The sequence below is a fragment of the Phocoena phocoena genome, chromosome 14 (genome assembly GCF_963924675.1).
Source record: "Phocoena phocoena chromosome 14, mPhoPho1.1, whole genome shotgun sequence".
NCBI classification, from domain to species: Eukaryota; Metazoa; Chordata; class Mammalia; order Artiodactyla; family Phocoenidae; genus Phocoena; species Phocoena phocoena.
The window spans coordinates 68,720,409-68,742,964 of record NC_089232.1 but is presented as its reverse complement, the minus strand read 5'-3'; the positions used below and the strand labels follow the sequence as shown (position 1 = coordinate 68,742,964).

The window sequence follows — 22,556 nt, the reverse complement described above, 5'->3', positions numbered from 1 at the left end:
TCTCTATATGTCTGGCATGTTAATAGCTGGAGATACGGCGATTATTAAGGGTGCTGGGTTTATAGGGGAAATTTAAAGAGAGACGACCTGTTTCTTGTCTTAGCTCTGGGACTTACTGTGTGGCCTTAGACAAAGAGGTTAATCTAAGTCTCAGGTTTCCCACCTGTAAATCAGAGCATCCAAAACCTCACAGGGCTGTTGTGAGGATCAAATGAGACAATATTGGGGAACGATCTTTATAAAGCTTATGACACTGTGTGAATGAGAGATTATGATTAATTGCACCAATTTTTTAGTTACTTCATTTATTCAATAAGCCTGTAAATCCTTAAGTTATTTCATGCTTTGGTTGAGCATGAGATCTGGAGTGAGAACCTGGGTGTGGGTCCCAATTCTGTCAGCTGTGTGATCTTCAGCAACTAACTTAACTTCTCTGAGCTTCAGTTTCATCATCTGAAAAATGAGGGTGTCAATATCATCATCTTTTAAAAAAAATTGAACTGTAATTGATTTACAAAGTATTAGTTTCAGGTGTACAGTAAAGTGATACATATACATATATATTCTTTTCCAGATTTTCTTCCATTATAGGTTATTACAAGGTATTGAATACAGTTCCCTGTGCTCTACAGTAGGTCCTTATTGTTTATTTTATATATAGTAGTGTGTATCTGTTAATCCCAAGCTCCTAATTTATCCCTCCCCCCCACCTTTCCCCTTTGATAACCATAAGTTTGTTTTCTATGTCTGTGAGCCTATTTCTGTTTTGTAAGTTCATTTGTATCATTTTTTTAGATTCCACATATAAGTGATATCATATGATATCCGTCTTTCTCTGACATACTTCACTTAGTATGATAAATTCTAGGTGCAAATGGCATTATTTCATTCTTTTTAATATCTTCTTAATGTATCTAATGAGATAATGCATGTGAAAATGCCTTGTTCAGTGTAAATAAATGTTAGCCAAACTTGTATTTAGGGCAGATACTTTGGTTTCTAATTCTCATTGCAGTATTTCTATTTCTGTGGCACTTTCCCCTGTAATATCCAGTTCAGTGCGTGCACCCCTGGGGCTCTGAAGCTTCTGTTGCCTTCCTTCTGAGAGGAGAGTGAAATGGGGCAAGTGGGACAGGGAGGACTGTGTGTGCTGAGCATGTGATCAAGCCATGGCCGAGGTCCTCTGACCTCTGCTGACCCTGAGAACCCTGATCTCTGGCCTCCTGATGCATCCTGGTTCCAGAGCACTCGTGCCCAGGGATCCTTTTTGCCCTGGGCCTGGGTATTGGCCTTCCGGGCTCCAGGCCCTACAGAGAAGAGGGCATTGTCTGAAGGGCAAGAGTAACGAAGACCTCGCGTCTTCCTCTTCAGGGACAACCAGAGGCTGGGGAGTCTGGGTGCCTGTAAAGAGGGACCTGGGGAGCCCCTGTGGGGTGACCAGAGGTCTGGGGACCTGGTGACCAGGAAAGGGTGCAGGCAGAGGTGTGCAGAGAGGCCAGGGTACTTGGTTTCATCATCACTGTGGCTCAGATAAGGCCCTGCCAACTGGAAGCAGTGTCAGTGTGACAGAAGGGGCTACGTGGCTGAAGAGGTAGGCACGACAGTGTGTCCACAGTGTCGGACCATGCCAGGCACAAAACGGTTTCAACGTGTGATTGAGACCCCGGAGCCTGGCAAGTGGGAGGTGAGACCCTTTCTCCCTGTTGGCCTTCTGTGCTGATTCCTAGAATCCTGTCTCATCTGGACTTCCCTGCACCCTGGGTTTCTGCTTTCCCCGTCCTCCTTCCCATCTTCCTTCCTGATTTTCTTTCTTTGATAGGCCCAGAGTACCAAGTGCAGGCTAAATCATTTTTGTGTGTGTGTGTGTGTGTGTGTCCCAATGCTGTGCCTGCTGCCACACCCACCTCCAGTTCAGCAGATGTGAATGAGGCTCCCTGCCATTGACCTTGTCCCCCCTTCCCCCTAGTTGTCTGGGTATGAGGCAGCCCTGCCCATCACAGAGAAGTCAAACCCACTGACCCGGGATCTGGACAAAGCAGATGCCGAGCAGACTGTTCGATTGCTAGGGCAATGTGATGCTGAGATCTTCCAGGAAGAGGGACAAATCATGCCCACATGCCAGGTGACCCAGACGCATCCCCTGGACACTGCAAGTAACGATGCCCACTGCAGCGCCACCCCACCTCAACCTCTGCCCTCTCAGACCATGGTCTGGGAGTCCCTCCCCCTCCCCCCCCCAAACCACTGTCATTTTCTTGGCTGTTGATGCCTGCCTGTTGCCTCCAGTGAGTCAACTCTGACCACCATGGTATAAGCGGCTGGAAAAGTTCAGGAAGTGCTGAAGGTACCAACTCTCCACCTGCTCCCTGCTTAAATTCGTGTTTCCCTCTACTTTTCTCTCTTCTTGGTCTCTATTTTTCCCTTTTATAAACTTCTATATCCTTATTGTCATCTTATTAATCAACAGTAATTATAATAACTATTACTGCATGATACTATATAATTGACCACGTACTTTCACACCCATTACCTTCACAGAAACCTGTAAAGTTGGTGTTACTGTCTCCATTACTTTTCGGATGGGAAAAGAAAGACTTAAGATAATCACAGTAGCTTTTGCCCAAATACACGCAGCTAGTAATTGCCAGATAATGCTGCTTCCTATCTGTGACAAAGCTGCTTTCCGTCCTTTCTGCAATAAGTGAGGGTTTTGGGGTTTTTTTGGCTGCGTTGGGTCTTTGTTGCTGAGCACAAGCTTTCTCTAGTTGTAGCGAGTGGGAATTACTCTTCGTTGTGGTGCGCAGGCTTCTCACTGCGGTGGCTTCTCTTGTTGTGGAGCATGGGCTCTATGCGTGCGGGCTCAGGAGTTGTGGCTTGCGGGCTTAGTTGCCCCGCGGCATGTGGGATCTTCCTGGACCAGGGATCGAACCCGTTTTCCCCTGCCCTGGGAGGTGGATTCCTAAGCACTGCCCCACCAAGGAAGTCCAGTAAGGGTTTGAATAAGTAGCTAAACCAGAGTTGGGGATCAGACTGAAGTTTCTTTCTCAAAACCAAGGTTCTTTCTGCTACACCATATTCTCTATGTTCTGTTCGCTTTGGGGATAAGAGGGGGCTTCTGTTACCAACCAAAAAGAGAATATGCTTCTCCCAACCTGAGCTGGGTCCTGGAGACCTAGGCATTTTTCTTTTCTCAGGAGCCTGAGGGGGGCGCTGGTGGGACTGAGTGGAGGGATACCTCTGGCAGGATGGCATTCCTCAGGTCGGTGAGTACCTTGATCGCCGGTTTTGCTCTCCGCCTTCTTGGAGTGAACCTCAGGACCATAAAGCTCTTCATAGCTAAGCTCCTAGGTGGACCGCCTCCAGCTCCGGCTCTCTTTCTTCTCCAAAAGCTAGATCTCAACATGGAGTCCCATTTCTTCTGAGCCCATCTGAGCCCCACCAGTCTATTGCCAATGTCTCTACATCCCACACACCCCTAATCCATCATCTCCAAACAGCATATTTGAGAGTCAGATTCCAAGCAGTACTGGCTTAAGCACTGACCTAAGAGAATCATTATACAGCCTCTACCCTCAAGGTGTTGAAAATCCAAGATAATTGTTCCTTCCCTGTCATTACTACTTCATGTTCTCTCCGACTTGGCAGGTCTCCTTTAACCAGCTGATGAAAGGTCTAGGACAGGAACCTCTTTACACCTACCTCGTTGCAGGGAGGTGACAGGTAAGCCAGGCTGGCCTATGAATATTTTGTTTGGCCTAACTAGTGTCTTTTAGAAACTGAATTTGCATGCTTTCAGGTGGAGATGGTGTCCGGTTTGCTCTCCACTTCACGTACTTATGTTGCCTGACTAGCCCTCATAGGTATTGAAGTTTTTCAACCCTACGGAGTGTTTATCATGGTGCCCAACAAATAGTAGGTGCCCATTCAGTGATAGTTTTCTCTTCATTTCCTTCTCTCAAAGCAGCCCTAATAAACCATAGGTTTCTGCTTCCCAAGCAGTGCCACTGACCTTGAGTCTGTCCTCTTAGGTCTGTGATGGCCTCTAGGGAGGGGATGGAAGATAGTGCCCTGGATGGGATCGAGGAACTGAAGAAGTCTGTGTTTTCCACTGACACTCAACCAGAGACCTCTGTCTGTTCCTTCTCGTGGGGACATCAAAGCCCCAACATCCAGCCAAAGCCCATCCCCTGCCTCCTCCCTGCCCCCCAACTCCCTTCCAGCCACCCCCCACCTCATCCTGGCCCTGACATCCCCACACAATATGTTTATACCCTAGAATCCTCTTGGTGGCACTACCTCACCCATCCTCCTCTCCTAGGTGGCTGCTGGGAAGAAGAGGGTGATTGTCATCAACATTTCAGCGGGACTCTCTATGAGTGTGAAGACGGGCTGGGTGGATCAATTTTATAGGAAGGCAGGGAGTAGGAGTGGAACAGCATGGAAGATAAATCAACGAGATTTATCTAGATTTATCTAGAAAACAGACAGGGCTTGTGTAAGGAATTTTGATTCTACTCTCACTAATTAGGATCCAGTTGCATGAATGTGGGACAAGGTGGGGAAGGGATCTTATCCCACAATAACTGTGTACCCATCCATTCAACAACCAAAACAGATAGAGTAGTCCAGGGCTCAGCAAACTATGCGGGCAGGTCAATCCAGCCGCTCCCTGTTTTTGTCAATGAAGTTTTACTGGAACTCAGCCATTTGTGTTTACATATTATCCATGGCTACTTTGACGCTTCAACGGTAAGACTGAGTCATTGGACAGAGATCGTAGGGCCCACAAGCTTAAAATATTTGCTTTCTAGCTCTTTACAGAAAAAACTGACCCCGGACTAGTCCTTTGCTACTTAACGTGTGGTCCTTACACCAGCAACATCAGTATCACCTGGGATCTGTTAGAAATGCAGAATATCAGGCCTCCCCACACCAGACCTACTGAGCCTGAATCTGCATTTTAGCAAGATTCCCAGGTGGTTTGTTTGACATGCACTGGGCTAGATGACCCTGAGTTTCCTCTCAGCTGTGCAGCTTGGACACTCTGAATTCACTGAGCAGGACCTGGACTCCAGCAGATGTGGAACGAGGCACACAAGGAGAGCAGGACACTGACCTCATGGAGCTGACAGTTTAGTTCTGTATTTTCGGACTTTACCACGCAGAAGATTTCCATGGGAGAACCTGTTAGAAATGTAGGTCTAGGGAATTCCCTGGCGGTCCAGTGGTTAGGACTCAGCGCTTCCACTACCAGGGCCCCGGGTTCAATCCTTGGTCGGGGAACTAAGATCCCATAAGCTGCATGGTGTGGTCGATAATAATAATAGTTAATTAATTAAAAAAAAATGTAGGTCTATGGGGTCTCCCCTTCAGATTCAGATCCAGTAGATTTTAACTGGGCCCAGAATCTGCACTTAAACAAGCATGTGCGGGGCATTCTGATGTACGTGGGCCTCGGGCAGAACTAGAGTAACCCCCCTCATCGAACCCTCCTCTCTCTCCCTACCACCAGGCTCCCTCTGTGGCAGGCCACATGGACTACTGCATGGATAACCCAGCGGTCTTTTTGCCAGTCCTGATTGGTTTCAACCCAGTGAGCATGGCCAGGTGAGCCTTCTGTAATGAAAAGTCCTACGCAGACCTTCTGTAATGAAAGGTCATGGCCAGTCCCCTGGGGGAGGCTGGGAGGGAACCCGTGAAAATCTACAGGATAGTCACAAAGAAGAGGTCAGGGCAAATATGCTCTTGTTCACCAAATCTCAGAATATTAAAGTAAATAAAGGTGCAAACGAAGCAACTGACAAAGGATTAATCTCCAAAATATACAGGCAGCTCAATATCAAAAAGACAGACAACCCAATCCAGAAATGGGCAGAAGATCTAAATAGATATTTCTCCAAAGAAGGTATACAGATTGCCAACAAACACATGACAGAATGTTCAACATCACTAACCATTAGAGAAATGCAAATCAAAACTACAATGAGGTATCACCTCACACAGGTCAGAATGGCCATCATCAAAAAGTCTACAAACAATAAATGCTGGAGAGGGTATGGAGAAAAGGGAACACTCTTGCACTGTTGGTGGGAATGTAAACTGATACAGCCACTATGGAGAACAGTATGGATGTTCCTTAAAAAACTAAAAATAGAGCTACCATACAACCCAGCAATCCCATTACTGGGCATATACCCTGAGAAAACAATAATTCAAAAAGACACATGCACCCCAGTGTTCATTGCAGCTCTATTTACAATAGCCAGGACATGGAAGCAACCTAAGTGTCCATCGACAGATGAATGGATAAAGAAGATGTGGCACATATATACAATGGAACATTACTCAGCCATAAAAAGAAATGAAATTGAGTTATTTGTAGTGAGGTGGATGGACCTAGAGGCTGTCATACAGAGTGAAGTAAGTCAGAAAGAGAAAAACAAATACCGTATGCTAACACATATATATGGTATCTAAAAAAAAAAAGTGATTCTGAAGAACGTAGGGGCAGGACAGGAATAAAGATGCAGACATAGAGAATGGACCTGAGGACACAGGGAGGGGGAAGGGTAAGCTGGGACGAAGTGAGAGAGTGGCATGGACATATATACACTACCAAATGTAAAATAGATCGCTAGTGGGAAGCAGCCACATAGCACAGGGAGATGAGCTCAGTGCTTTGTGTCCACCTAGAGGGGTGGGATAGGGAGGGTGGGAGGCAGACGCAAGAGGGAGGAGATATGGGGATGTGTGTATATGTATAGCTGATTCACTTTGTTATACAGCAGAAACTAACACACCATTGTAAAGCAATTATACTCCAATAAAGATGTTAAAAAAATAAAGTAAATAAAGGGTGTTCCGAAGCTTAGGAAGTATTTTTTGGTTGGTTAATTTGCATATTCTCTCATTTCAGAAAGGATCGAAGGCAGCTTATAAAGGATACATAAAATATAAGAAAGCATACATTTAAAACGGAATAAGAGGCAAGGAAAACATGGGTCAGAGGATAGAATGGGCTCAAGAAAATGCATACCATAAAGATCTGTGCTTTCATCTGAGGTGGGTCCCAAGCATCTTTTCAAAGAAGGAATACTGGGTACAGACTGGCCTCCTAGTCTCCTTTGCCTAGCTCCCTTATTTTAGGCCCTTTCTCCTTCATGCCAGGAGCCCCTTTGGTCCCTCTGGCTACTCACATCTCCCACCCTGTTCCTCTTTCCTGAGATCCCTGTGCCTCCAAGTCACCTCCCTCTTATTCTCTGTCTAAATGGCCACTTCGATCTCAAAGAAGGCCAGCATATATTTTTAAATTTTTTTATTGGAGTATAGTTGATTTACAATGTTGTGTCATGAAGGCCAGCATATTAAACCAATAATGCTCAGGTGTGATTCTGTGGATGCACTGCCTTGGGAGTGTTAATAAGGAAGATTCTTGTATGAGAGGTCTGATGTTGTAGGTTTGAGGTAAGGCCCGGAAATACCTAATTTTTGCAAGCATCCTTGGAGATTCTGATGCACAGCCAAGCTGAGGAAACTGCTAAATAAACCATTGGAGGGGGCCACCCAATGAAGCTGAGGGCTTCCTGTCACTGGAGGTATTTCAGCGAAGGCTTGCTGACTACTCAAGAGCAGCTTTGTGTGTATTTAGTGTGGTCTTGGGGAGACGGACAGCTGAGTTCCGGGAGGCTTTTTCAGCTCCCAGACTCCAGGCATGTAGTGTAATTCATACGAAGGTATAAATGATCTCTTTTAATGGAGGGCTTTCCTCACCGAAAATGTATCTGCTGCAGTGGATGCTAATTTCAGGGACCGTGACTAAGTGAAATGAAGGATTTCAAACAATGTAGGCGTGGAGATCTTCCAGTTGTTCCTTAAATCAGTGGCTCCCAAACTTGGCTGGTCTTCAGAGTCATCTGGGAAGCTTTTTAAAAATACAGATTTGGGGGCTCCACTCCAGAACTACTGAAGCTGACTCTCAGGGTGGGTGTGGAAACCAGAAATAGGTAGTTATTAAAAAAAAAACAAACCTCCCCAGGTGATTTTGATGACCTGCCAAGTCTGGGGATCTCAGTTTTCAACCACACAATAAACACTGTTGCCTCTCTCTGCAGAGGAGACATGGCAATAGGACCTGTGCAAGGACCAGGACACAAGAAAGTTCTGGTCTCAGGCTGGGACTTTTTACTTGAGTGTTGGCTTTGCTCTGGGCTCAAATTGCTGAATGTTTTATTAACCGTCATCCTTGGGGTTCAGGGACACAGTGCCCCTATGAGCATCAAAGCACATCTCTCTAGGAAATTGTTGACCTCTGACCCCAATCTCAATGTGGTATTTGGTCCCAACTCTCATCTGAGGCCCTTCCTTTAGATCCTCACACATGATCCCCCCTCTGTCTCTCTTTGGGCCCCAGAAATGACCCCATTGAAGACTGGAGTTCAACATTTCAGCAAATAGCAGAGCAGATGCAGAAACTGCTGGAGAAAACAGAAAGCTTTTGTGCTCAATCCTGCAACTGGGGTGAGATCTGCCCCCACCCCTACCCCTCACACCCACCTCCGGACGGCTTGCCACTTAGGGCCTCTGATTTTAGGTTTTGTTCCATCATGTCTAAATTCCTGGTGTCGTGTATCTACTAAAATGGGGTGAATCAAATCCTATTTTCTCGTTTTGGTTTTCGCCTTAAGATGTTTTATTTCCAGTCTGACCCTGTCTCTTAAATCAGTCATCATTAAACACCTAAATGGTCTAGGGCAGTTTCTATTTAAAGAAGCTCTTTTGCATCTGTGTGTAGAAAGTATCGCTTCATGTCTCTTTTATATGTTTCAGTTTCAAATATGGGCTTTAAAGAAAAAATGGGATGTAGTTTCATTCTTCTGCCTAAGACTCTCCAAAATTGGTGTGGCCCTTCTAAGCCTCCACTGCTCCTGTTGCTTTTTTCTCTGGATTGTGGCTGCATCTCACTAACATCATCTGCCCTTCCTTTGACCTTAACAAGGGCCTTAACCAAATCCCTGCCCTGCCCCACTCTGCCTGGGATGGGCACATCTGTGACATTCTCTTTGATCTTCCTTTTGCGAGATAGGAAGGCAGGAATTCCACTTTACACACAAGTTCTGCATCTTTCATCTCCCAGATGCTCATCTCTCCTCTTCTCTGCAATTATTTACTTTTAATCTCCTTTTCTCAGACACTGCTTTTATCGTTCTTCTTGCTGTAATCTCTTTATCTTTTTGGTGTGTCATATTATATATCTGTACCGTTAAAATCAATGGCTGCTTCACTGGTCTGTCCAAGGAGCATGAAATGTAGTGTTTGGATTAAAAACTGTTATTTAAAAAGTGGGGGATGGAGGAGGGAGAAAGTACTTGGCAAACAAAAACAACAACAAAACCTCTCTGAAAAACCCTTATCCCCAGCTAACAGGACACTCAATTATTCTGGCTTCCTCTCCAGAGTCCTGAATGTACCATAGAAATGACCATAAGTGGCCCTTTCCCTCTTCTCTTCTCTTCCCTTCCCTTCCCTTCCCTTCCCTTCCCTCCTCTCCTCTCAGTTAAGCCCTCAACCAGCACTCCTCCTCACAGCACACTGGGGGCCACCAGTCCTACAAATGCCTGCCCAGTGGCCACTAAGCAGAGCGCATGTCCAAGAGCCACTAACCAGATTGTATGCACAGTGGTCACTAACTAGTAAACTCCAGGACCTTCCTTCCTCTCCCAGTTTCTCCTGGGTGTCATCACTCTGCAGCCTGAGGGCCTCAGTGGCTCCTCCCGGATGAAAGGTGGAAGTGCCACCAAGATCCTGCTGGAAACCCTGTTACTGGCAGCTCACAAGACTGCGGACCGGAGCATCGCAGCATCTGCGAGGTAGGGAGGGTCTGGACCAGAGAGAGATCCGAGTCAGGCAGTGGGTGGGAGGGTGCAGGCAGGGGAATGGCAGATCCAGATCTGGAGGGTGCGCTGGTAGCAGCAAGACTGCAGCCCTGCCGTTCCTTCCCTGGGAAAGGAACTGGCAGGGGGACGCCACTGTTCCCATCACACAATCACAGAGTCTGGCTTGTTTCCAATGGACCCTGGGTTCCTCAGGTCCAGACCTGATCCCTGTGCACACCTGGGACATCCAAAGCTAACCTAGCTTCCTAGAATCTTTGATGTGGGGATGGTCCAGGCCATGCAGGGTAGAGGTCGTCCTGCTGTGGGCCTGCCTCCCTCACCAGGGTCTCTCGCCTAGCTTCCACGTCGCTCACTTACTCCCTCGTCAACTCTCTGATCCCACCCTCCTCCCAGTGCCCTGGATGCCCTATTCTCCTCTCTGCTCTTTAGTCTTCTTCCCGCTGAAGCCCGCTTTGCCCCTGTTGAATGCAGTCTGGCTCTACTTACCGCTCCCCCACGAGGGACCAGCAGAACTTAGTTTCAAGGGAATTGTGCCTTTCCCAGGGTGGGAGAGACTCAGGCTTTCTGAGGGGGCACTGGGCCTGCCCTGGGAGCTGGTGGACTTTCTCCCAGATGCCTTCTGGAAATCTTGCGGACATTTGAGTGGGCTCATCAGGTGACCTAGAGTCAAAGCCCCAAGATCACCGCCCTGATGAAGCAAGTCAGCACCAGGTGTGTAGATGTGTATTTGGAGGGGGAAAGCGGCCTGGATGGGGAATGTCATGAGAGCAGCGGAGACTCTACGAGACATGATAACATGGGGAGGGTAGCAGGTCTGCGTGTTGGGGGGTCAGGGTAGGCTTTTGGTTCGTTTACTCCTGTGCTCTTCTGCGTGTGTCTTCCTCTGATCTCTGGATTTTCTTCACTGTGATCTCTCATGTCCTGACCTCTGACCCATTCTCAGCCTGGAGAAGAAAGGCTGAGTATACCTGGTTGGCTGGCAGACCCTGGGCATTATTGCCATCATGGATGGAGTAGAGTGCATCCACACCTTTGGTGCTGGTGGGACCCCGGTGTTGACTTACTTCCCGATTCCTCCTGATCCAAACCAACTGGTCTGCTCTCCAAATTCTTTCCTACTCCCAACCCATGGAGGTTCCTCATTCAATGTCCATCCTGCCCTATCTAGATAGGCATTTCAGTCAAATGCTCCTTCCTTTGAACCCTCGCTCAGTCCTTGATCCTTCAGCTCCCAGCCCCATGCTTAGCTATGGCCTCTCAAGTGTGTTACTGCTTACCCTGCACCCCACTTGCCACTTTCCTCCCAGCCCCACTGACACCTCCCCAAACCTAGAACCTTCCTCTCCTTTGAAGCCCATCAATCCTCTCTCCCTGTCCTTAACCTTCCCAGATTTCCAAGATGTCCATGGCTTTCTCATTGGTGATCACGGTGACATGTTTAACCAGAAGGCTGAGCTCATCAACCAGGTGGGAAGATGATGGGGCTTGGGGAAATTGGGAAGATAACTGGTATGCAGAGGGTGGGAGAAAAGAGGAAGGTAGAAACAGGTAGGGGGGTACAATGGGATTCCCTTCTAGAGAGGGAATATGGGTTAAAGGTCATGAGGCCTTGGGGCAGCACAGCAACAGTGTGGAAAGCTCTGGATTCACCCCCCAAACCTGGCTCTGGTCCAGTGCTCTTCCGTCAGCACGCTGCATTATCTTGGGCAAAACACTTTACCTCTTTGAATCTTGGTTGTTACATCTGTAGATAAAAGCTCTGCATTAGATGTCCTCTGAGGGCCTCTTTGGTCTTCAAGTCTATATGCTGGAGTTTTCCATGGGAAGGACTCTCCTCTTTTTCTGCCCCAGGGTCCCCATTTCTCCTTCTCCCAGGAAGACTTCTTGACTTCCATCCTGCCATCCCTTGCAGAAATTGACACTGTGGTCTTCATTTTTACCCTGGTTGGTGAGAGGGATGATGGGAGTGGTGGGGTGAGGGGATGGAGGCAGCTGAGTCACTCAGAGGAACTATCACTTTTCTGGGTCTTAGGGCACCTGCTCAGAGGGAAGGACGGGAGTGTGTGTCCCCATTGCCCAGATGAGGAAGATGAGATTAAGGGAGTATAATCATGACCACACAGATAAGACAGGAGTCAGGATTTGAACTCAGGTTTTGGGACTCTAAATCCATGGTTTATTTCACCATACAAGATAAATTTCAACCATATTCATGAATTGAGCCTGATCCATTTATTCATTCATTCAACAAATATTTTTAGAGTACCTGTTACAGGCCCGATAATATCCCAGGGATAGGGGATATAGCAGAGAATGATCATCTGTGATATTTTAAAGAACTGTATTTTTAAAGAAAATTGTAATTACAATAACAATACATTTTTTAATTGTCAAAGCTTTAGAAAATACAGAAATCAAAAAAAGGAAAAAAATCATCCATAATCTACCTTCTTCCAAAAACAAAAACAAAAACCACGCAGACAAATTTTGAGACTGTCTCCCTACTTTTTTATGCATATGTAAATATAGTTATATAAAAATAGGATCATACATGACATGCTGTTTTTAACTTGCTTCTCTTTATTTAAAATTATGAACACCTTTCTGTACTAATATATCTACATCATCATTTTTAATGTCACGTGTTCCACGGTATGTGGACTGTAATTTGTTTACTCTAGCCCCAGTTGTCAAACACTATAGTTTCAATATTATGGCTTTTTTTAAAATGCTGCACAGAATATCCTTATACACACATTTGACTCTCTCATTAGGATAAACCTCCAAAAGTGGAATCACTGGGTCAAAGGGTGTTTAAAATTTAAAGGCTTTTGATGCTTGTGGTTACCTCCAAAGAGGTTTATAAACAAAGTGTAAAATTTGTTGTTCCCCACAACCTTAAAATAGTGGGTAACACTGTTCTTTTTAATCTTCGCTAATCAGCAAAGGAAAAAAAGTGAAACAAAAGGAAAGGCATTTCCGTGGTAATTTATATTTAATTACTATGCAGCTTGGCTCCTTAAAGATATATATATATACGCCATTGAATTTTTTTCTTTATTGTACTGCTTCATATCTTTTGGGCATATTCACCCATTCTTTTTTTTTTAATTAATTTATTTAGTTTTGGCTGCGTTGGGTCTTCGTTGCTGCGCGCGGGCTTTCTCTAGTTGCGGCGAGAGGGGTCTACTCTTTGTTGCAGTGCACGGGCTTCTCATCGCGGTGTCTTCCCTGTCGCAGAGCACGGGCTCTAGGGTGTGCGGGCTTCAGTAGTTGTGGCTCACGGGCTCTAGAGCACAGGCTCAGTAGTCATGGCGCACGGGCTTAGTTGCTCCGCGGCATGTGGGATCTTCCCGGACCAGGGCTTGAACCTGTGCCCCCTGCACTGGCACGTAGATTCTTAACCACTGCGCCACCAGAGAAGCCCCTCATTCTTTATTAGGGTATTTTTTTCTTACTAATTTATAAGAGAGAGTGTATATAGCAAGGACAGTAGCCTTCTTTTGCTGTTCCATGTTTTCCCCCAGTATATTATTTTTAATTTCTACGTTTTTGATGTAGAGACATTTAATTTACATTTTGGCACAGTCAAATCTATCAATCTTTGTGTGTTTCTTTTTTTCTTGATTCTGGTTTTTATCTTTTTAAATGTACTGAAATTGAAATACGGAGGCTTCTTTTGGAGCTTATAAATATTTCGTTGTAGAAATAGTTTGATGTAACTCAGCCCACACTTTTATTTTGAAAAATTTCAAATCTGCAGAAAACTTGCAAGAATAGTATTAATGATACTATAGTATACTATAGTATACTATACTATACTGATAATACAGTGAACACCCATATGCTTTTTGCTAGATTCACCACTTATTAACATTTGGCCACAGCTGCTTCATCTCTCTTTACCCCTGAATCATTTGAAAGGCGATTGGAGATATGATACTTGACACAAATTACTGTGTTCCCTAAGAGCAATGGGCATTTGTCTATATAATTATCACACTTGAGAAAATGACAATTAATACAACACTATTATCTCATATACAGACTATATTCAAATTTCCCCAATTATTCCTGTGTTGTTTTTATCTTCCAGATCCAGGATTTGAGCAAGGATAATGCGTTGCATTTCGTTATCGTGTTTCTTTAGTTTTCTTTAACCTGGCTGAGTTCCTCAGTCGTTTTTGATGTCTTTCATCAAAACACTGATATTTTAGAAGTCTAGACCAATTGTTTTGCAGAATGTGCCTCACTTTTGATTTGCCTGATTGTTTCTTCATTATATTCACGTTACGTTTTGGGGCAGGAGTCCTGCATAGATGAGGCTGTGCCTTTATCAGTGTATCACATGTAGAGGCTCCTAGTATCAGTTTGTCCCTTTATTGGTGATGCTGCGTTTGATCATTTGGTCAAGGTGTTGTCTGTTAGATTTCTTTGTATCTTATTCCTCAGCAATCTTTCACCCACGGTTTTAGCATCCACTAATGATTCTTGGTTGAATCAATTATTACTATGAGGGTCTTAAAATGGTGATTTTTCTATTTCTATCCTTCTGTCTCCATTTACTAGTTGGCATTCTTCTGTAAAGAAAATCTTTCTTCTCTCCCCCCCTTATCTACATTTGTTTGTTTAGTATTAATATGGACTCATGAATTGTTGTTGTTGTTGTTGTGTGTTTTAATCCATTCCTGTCATTATTCTTTTTTGGGGGGGGGATACGTGGGCCTCTCACCACTGCGGCCTCTCCCGTTGCAGAGCACAGGCTCCGGACGCACAGGCTCAGCGGCCGTGGCTCACAGGCCCAGCCACTCCGCGGCATGTGGGATCCTCCTGGACCGGGACACGAACCTGTGTCCTCTGCATCGGCAGGCCGACTCTCAACCACTGCGCCACCAGGGACGCCCTATTATTCATTTTAATGCTCAAAATGAGAGCTCATTCAAGCTGGCCTTTGTGTTCTTGTGACATATCTATCCACATTAGCATTTGAACACACTGCTGTATTTCTTTTTGCAAAAACAATTTTTTCTTGTTCTCTTATGCAATATACTCTTGTGCCTTGCATTTTTGCTTAACAAAATATACTGAAAATCATTCCACTTCAGTTTAAAAATCTCTGCTTCATTATTTACATTTGTGTTTGTGTGTTTTTGTGTGTGTGTGTGTGTGTGTGTGTGTGTGTGTGTGTGTAACCCAGTCATCTCCTATGCAGGAGCACAAAAATGTTGGGCCACATTCACCTTATACTTTCCCTGGTTCCAGCCCTGGAATCAATCATTTTCCAAGGAGCCCTGGCTGTTAGTGGAGATTGGTATTTAGAAATCTAGGTGCTAGGTATGCTCACTGCTACTGGTTTGTTTTGCCTCTAAGCCCTTTCAGTAGAAACAACAAGGAAATATATATATGTATGTGTGTGTGTATTCACACACACACACACACACACACACACATACACGTACTCTCCTCCAATATCATCAGTGTATTTACCCATTTGTTCAGTCCTACAGTAAATACCAAACAGTTTTGGAATTGCTACCCTAATACGACTGTCGTCAACAAACTTACCAAGAAGTGGTTGAGATTTTTGTCCTTTGATCACATCTTACTAGATAAAGTGTTCAAAAGTCACTTTCATTAATTTTTTTCTTTCTCTCTGTGGTTATGTTATTAATGTGCTATATAGTTAGGCTCATTTATTTTTCTTTCTTTTAAATTTTAGAGTTTTTTCAGTTTTTGGTCTAATTTTATCTTTTGAATATGTAAAACACAACATGATTTAAAAGTCAGAACTGTATAAAAAGATGTCCCATTTCCTTCTCTATGCCTTCCATCCCATTCCCACTCATCCCTGTAAGAAACCAATTTCATTACTGACTTATCTCCTGTGTTTCTTTTTACAAAAAAACGTGTGCGTGTTCGTGTATGCTTTGCATTTCCTTCTTTCTTTCTTTTTTAAAAAATTAATTAATTAATTTGTTTATTTTTCGCTGCGTTGGGTCTTCATTACTGTGCGCAGGCTTTCTCTAGGTGCAGAGAGTGGGGGCTACTCTCCGTTGCGGTGCGCAGGCTTCTCATTGCAGTGGCTTCTCTTGTTGCGGAGCATGGGCTCTAGGCATGTGGGCTTCAGTAGTTGCGGCTCGCAGGCTCTAGAGCGCAGGCCTGTGGAACTCTTCCTCATTATTTTTCACATTTGGGTGTGCTCACACATTTGCAAGGGTTATTCGGGCAGTCTCTTACGTAGGGCATTTGAACTGTGTGTTCATGTAAATACATGAAATATACTCATTTTCTAATGGTATTGTGGTCTTGATGATCCCTTGATTTTGAGTCCTTTATAAATTAGAGATATTAGTCCTTTATTTCTGCTATACAGTTGACAATTGGACAAGGCGGGGGGTTGGGGCACTGATCCTCTGCACAGTGGAAAATGGTGTAACTTATGGTTGACCCTCTGTATCCATGGTTCCTCCCTATCCACATTCCTGGTATAGGATCACTGTAGTACTGTACTATTTACTATTGAAAAACGTCTGCGTATAAGTGGACCCTTGCAGTTCACACCCGTGTTGTTCAAGGGTCAACTATATATTCCATTTTCTTTGGGTTTTAACCATGCAAAAGTCTTTCCTTTAATTTTTCTGGGGTAGAACTTGTCAATCTTTTATTGAATTTGGATCTTGATGAACAGAAAGCTCCCCTCACGCCACACCCACCCCCAGATTGTAAAGGAACTCCATCTGTGTTTTCTTTTAGTACATGGTTTCTTCTAGTGAAAGTGGTCTTTCTCTTGCCCTCCTTTTTTTTAAACCATTTTTTAAATTAAAATAGTTAATTTACAATGTTCTGTTAGTTTCAGGTGTACAGCAAAGTGATTAAGTTATATATATATATATTCCTTTTCAGATTCTTTTCCATTATAGGTTATTGTAAGGTATTGAATATAGTTCCCTGTGCTATACAGTAGGTCCCTGTTGTTTATTTTATATATAGTAATGTGTAAATGTTAATTCCAAACTATCATTAAGAGTCTATTCTTGTGTATAGGGTGAGGTATGGACCCAATATTATATTTTTCTAAATGACTATCCAATTGTCCCAATATATATACTTAAAGTTAATCTTTTCCTGAGTGATTTGAGACGCTACCTGTATCAAACACTCAGTTCGCATGTGCACTGGTTTATTTCTGGACTTTCTTTCTGTCTATTGAAGTGCTGGTACCATACTGTTTAATTATAGATGCTTTATGGTAAACTTAATGTCCGATAGAGTTAGTCCTCTCTTCAACACTCTTCTATAGAATTGCTGCCCTTGTTCCACATGAACTTTAAAATGAACGTGTCTAGCTTCAAATTATATAAAATTTGAAGTATTTTTTTGTCAATGGTAGTTAATGGTATAAATGGTTGGTGATATAAATGGTTAATGATATAACCCAGATTTGGTTGATCTCTCCCCCACAGGGCAGTCTGACATGCAGCCTATAGCATCAGTACTGCATACTGGCCAGCTTCATTCTGATTGGTCAGATTTCTATTCTTATACTCAGTGTCTTTGTCGATCGCTTGTTAAGTATTTTCAGTATACCCCCTGCTAGGGGTTTGTGTGACCAGCTATTTATAGAGTTGCAGAATAAGGAGGTAGAAGTAGTAGCCTGTTTCCTCAGCCTGGCTAGGACCAAATACTTAACCCCCTCAATTCCTTTACTGGACTCCTGTTGCCCTCAAAGTTTGGTAATAGATATTATAAGTGCAAGATATGAGGGCCAAGAACAGGTGATAGTTATTCCCACAGTACCATGTGTTTGTATAACATTTCAGTTTTCATTGTGCTTTCACATCCATTATCTCATTCATCCGGGAAATGATCGTGGCAAAGTCGGAAATGCCCTCGTCACTAAATCAGGAGACCTGCATTTGGGTCCTGATTCTACGTCTCACTATCAAGTTTACTTCTGACCTCTAGTTTCCACATATGTAGAAACAGGGATAGAAAAAACCTATCCCATAGGGTTGTTATAAGGATTAAATTGAATTAATTTTTCAACAAACATGTATTGATCGGTAATCATGTGTCAGCCATTATCAAAAAGACTGGGGCTCTTGAGCAAAATAAGACACCATCTCTGCTCTCAAGGAGCCTTTAGTTTAGTGGAATGAATCCCAGGATTTCCACTTCTCCCCTGTCTGGTACCTGAGTAACAAGAGGAAGGTGCTGGTAAGAGCAAAATCCTACTGTGGAAGGACTCAGGGAAGATATCTGTCTACCAAGGACCAAAACCACAAATATGTGGGGAATTCCCTGGCGGTCCAGTGGTTAGGACTCAGCACTTTCACTGCCATGGGCCCAGGTTCAATCCTCGGTTGGGGAACTAAGATCCTGCAAGCTGTGCAGAACGACTGAAAAAAAAGAAAAGAAAAAAGAAAGAAAGAAAACCCCACAAATACGTGAAGCTGCCACGTTTGCCGGGAATGGCCCTGGCTGATGAATGGCCCTGGCTGATGGAGCAAATTATGTCTACTTTTTTGGGGGGAGGGGCCATGCTGAGTAGCATGTGGGCTCAGACCCATGCCCCCTCCATTGGAAGCATGGACCCTTAACCACTGGACTGCCAGGGAAGTCCCTATGTCTGCATTTTTGATCCCTGGATTCCTGTCAGAGAATAAGGCCCTGTTCACCCTGCTGCTCTAATGTCCCCTAATTTTCAATATCCCCATGTGTCTGCCCTGTTTAGAAGTTCCAGCATGAGCTGAGCACCAAGTGGGTGCTGAATACGGTGAGTACAGGAGCCCACGTGCTTCTTGGGAAGATCCTCCAAAACCACATGTTGGACCTCCACATTTGCAACTCCAAGTTCCTCTGGCGGGCTCTGGCCGTGCTGCAGCTAGGACATGATGGGATGGGGCTGGGTGGGGCCTGGCTTCAATGCCTAGGCTGCCATAGGAGGGTGTATTTCAGAGATATGTAGATGTGAAGGGGTAAGGATTGACTTTTCTCTTGTGCCTCTCCTCCTCCTTCTATCAGGCCCAGCCTCTCCTCTAAGAAGTATATGTGCACACATGGGTGCGTGTTTGTGCAATTATAACTATTAGGCAAGATTCTTTCAGTTACACATATGTGTGACAGAAATCCAATTTGTACTGGTTTAACTAAGCAAGGCAAATGATTGGTTCATGTAACTGAACAGTCCCAGGGTAGCTAGATCCAGAAACGCAAAATGACATGCTCCAGAACTTTCAGCCCTTAGCACTGCTTTCCTCTGTGTTGCTCTCATTCTCAGGCAGGTTTTCTCCACTAGGTGGCAAATTGGCCACTAGCAGTGCCAGCCTAACATCCTACCAATTTAGCAACTCTGGCGGAAGGAGAGTTTATCTGTCCCTGCGATTCCTGCAAATACCTGGGGGAGGGTCCTCATTGGTTTGTCTTGGGTCACATGCCCATCCCTGAGCCAATCACTGTTCTCCAGGGGAAAGCAGCCCTCTGCCCAGGCCTGGGTCACCCATGCTCTCTCCCTTTAAGATGGCAATGGAGGAAGGGGCATGAAGTGAGCCTCAATCAAACAGTGTGGCCTGAGAATGGGGGAGCAATAATTCCCCAGAGGAAAATCAAGGTGCTGATACCAGGAGGAGGAGGCATGGATGCTGAGCAGATAGCACAACAGATGGTCCTGAAAGTAGGGTTGCTAGATATAGCAAAGAAAAATATAGGACACTGGTTAAATTTAAATTTCAGAGAAATAAAAAATAATTTTTTAGTATAAGTATATCCCATGCAATATTTGAGACATACTTATACTAATTTTTAAAAATTATCCATCTGAAATTCCATTTAACTGGGTATCCAATATTTTTATTTGCTAAATCTGGCAACTCTACATGAAAGGAACCCATGAATGGGCATTTAGTGAGCAGTCATCAGGGCCCTAAAACAACCTTCTCGAATGAGTAAAACCAACCAACTGGGTAAAAACATCCTTTATGCTTTTCTAGTTCCTGGAGTTGGGGCAGGTAGGGGGAGCCAGAGCTACCTATGATCCAGTCCTTGCCATCCCAGAGTGGCCCGTCTAATGGAGGAGAGACAAAACCAACACTTGAAACACAGAACAATTAAGTGTCAAATTGCATGATCCTTACTGAAGTCCAATAGAACATCAAAGAAGGTAGGATCTATGCACTATAGCAAAGCAGAAGACTTCATGGAAGAGGTAACGTTTGAGCTGGGCCTACTGGTTATGGCTTGGAGAGGTGAAGGACTGAAGGGCACTTTTGTTAGAAGGAGTATTAGCCAAGGCCCAGAGGGGGACTAGGCATGATATGTGAGGGACACAGGTTTGGAGTCACTTTACAGAGTGGTGAGGGAGCAGGAAGGGGAAAAACTGTGGAAGATTAAAAGCCAGACAGGAATTGGGACTTGCCAAACACAGCTAGATCTGTGCTGTCCAGGATGGTAGCCACCAGTCACACGTGGCTATTGAGCACGTGAACTGAACTCCAAATTTTATTTAAAAAGTGAAGCATGTAAAGTTTTCATTAAATGCAACTCTATTCTTTTGGTAGGACTCTATTTCACTTTTGCATTGAAATTCAGCACCTGAATTGAAATGTGCTGTAATTGTAAAATACAAACTGGACTTCAAAGACATGATACAAAAATATTGTAAAATATCTCACTAATAATTTTTAATGCTGTTGACATGTTGAAATGATATTTTGGATCTATTGGATGAAATAAAACATGACTAAAATTTATTTCACCTGCTTCTTTTTTAATGCTGTGCTAGAAAATTTTAAATTACATATGTGACTCATTTTATTTCTATTGGACAGTGCTGAGCTAGATAGAGAGGAAGAGGGTGGTGAAGAAAATAGAAGCAGTGTTTGCAGAGGAACTGTCTTACAGCAGTATAAAGGATGGATGTGGTTAGGGAGGAAACCGGAGGGAATGAGTTCGGTTTACGATGACCAACCTTTGGGATTGCGGGGACATGGCCAAAAGTACGACCAATTTGCCATTAATTCTCCAGTGTAACCCAGCCAACCAAGGCCCACCACCAACCCTTTTACCCCAGTTTTCCTTTACAGCTGGGGATTGTAAGTTTGGGATTGCCTACAGGGACGAATTCTCTACAGCTGGTCTTCGAGATCCCAGACTCCCATTCTCCCTTGACCCCATTCTCAGCTCCCATGGCTTCCTAGCCCAGCATGGATGTTACCACTTCTTCCACAGTGGTTCTAGGGACAGCCCAAGTCTCGATGCATCGAGAGCCTTCTCAGGTGATCCACTCCGCTCAGCCACTGTCGGATGATATTCGAGCAGCTCCCATCTCCTTCCACGTCCAGGTTGCACAAGAGAAGGAACAGGTAACTCGCGAACTGCTAGTCATCTAGCAAACACTTACTGAGTACTTACGATGTGTCAGGAACTTGTCTCGGCACTGAGTTTACAAAGCTCAGTGACACTCTGCAAGGAACTCCCCTGTTCATGGAGGAGACATGATTGTGACAAGTAGTCAGAGAAGTGTGAAAAAGGAACTACGGGGGTGCCGAAAAGGAGTCTTCAGTTTTGCCTAGGAGGGGAGTCAGGAAAGAGAGGGAGAACGGGTCACGAACCAGTCTTGATGAATAGGAGTTTTCTGGGTCAGGATGAAGGCTACTCTCTGCTCTTGACCCACCTCATTCCAATTTCTGGTGTTTGAAAACTCCCTTCTATTCTTTTTTAAAATTTATTATTTTATTTATTTATTTTTGGCTGCGTTGGGTCTTCGTTGCTGAACGCCGTCTTTCTCTAGTTGCGGCGAGCGGGGGCTACTCTTCGTTGCGGTGCGCGGGCTTCTCATAGCGGTGGCTTCGCCTGTTGTGGAGCACGGGCTCTAGGGTGTGCGGGCTTCAGTAGTTGTGGCTTGCGGGCTCTAGAGCGCAGACTTAGTAGTTGTGGCACACAGGCTTAGTTGCTCCGCGGCATGTGGGATCTTCCGGGACCAGGGCTTGAACCCGTGTCCCCTGCATTGGCAGGCGGGTTCTTAACCACTGCGCCACCAGGGAAGCGCCTCTGTTCTATTGTTGCATCCAACCTGGTATCTTCTGACTCCCACACTGAATGCCCTAGCTCCTCCAGGGTTCTCCCTCAGACGACCTCACTTTCTCAGGCTTCAGTTCTCGCTGCCTCCTCCCCAGAGGTGATCCCCATAGCCTTGCTGAGCCTCCTGTTCCGGTGCTCCATCCCTGAGGCCCAGGCATACCTGGCTGCAGCTCCCTCTGTCCGTGAGGCTGTCAGGAGCGCCCTCACCCGGCCAGGTCGGAAGCGCAACGCCGACCTCTTGGAGACCCTAGATCGTGCTGTGCCGTGAACTGGTGTTTCTTGGTACGCGGAGGGGGCCAGCCCACCCCACGGGGACTTGTTGGGCCAGCAGCACGTGAAGTGGGAGGAGAGGCCCAGTCCCCAGGAGCACCAGCCGCCCAGGCTGGGGAGACAGCGTCTCTCTCCTTTGGGGAGATCTTGCTGTTCACCCAGTGGTATCCACTTTCCCTGGCATGTTCTGATTTCAGAAATAAAACTGAATGTCTTGTTTCAAAAAGTTAGCTTTCTACTGAGATCAGAGTCAATAGATCAGAGGTGGAACAAGATGAGTGGCATGGGTCGGTCCCAAAAGCAGTTTTGTTTCTT

At 44.9% G+C, this 22,556-nt stretch overlaps 1 protein-coding gene across 1 annotated transcript; it reads left to right on the top strand.

The window, feature by feature from the left end:
• Positions 1 to 1,624: 1,624 nt before the first annotated feature.
• GCKR (glucokinase regulator) lies at positions 1,625 to 22,239 on the top strand. The gene is given in 19 exon segments (XM_065890841.1): positions 1,625 to 1,684; positions 1,967 to 2,133; positions 2,287 to 2,344; positions 3,195 to 3,263; positions 3,646 to 3,713; positions 4,029 to 4,098; positions 4,319 to 4,378; positions 5,513 to 5,607; positions 8,411 to 8,480; positions 8,482 to 8,517; positions 9,748 to 9,866; positions 10,506 to 10,604; positions 10,837 to 10,934; positions 11,284 to 11,360; positions 11,745 to 11,867; positions 18,628 to 18,778; positions 21,121 to 21,159; positions 21,162 to 21,253; positions 22,069 to 22,239. Coding segments are annotated over 19 exon segments (1,722 nt in total).
• Positions 22,240 to 22,556: the final 317 nt, after the last annotated feature.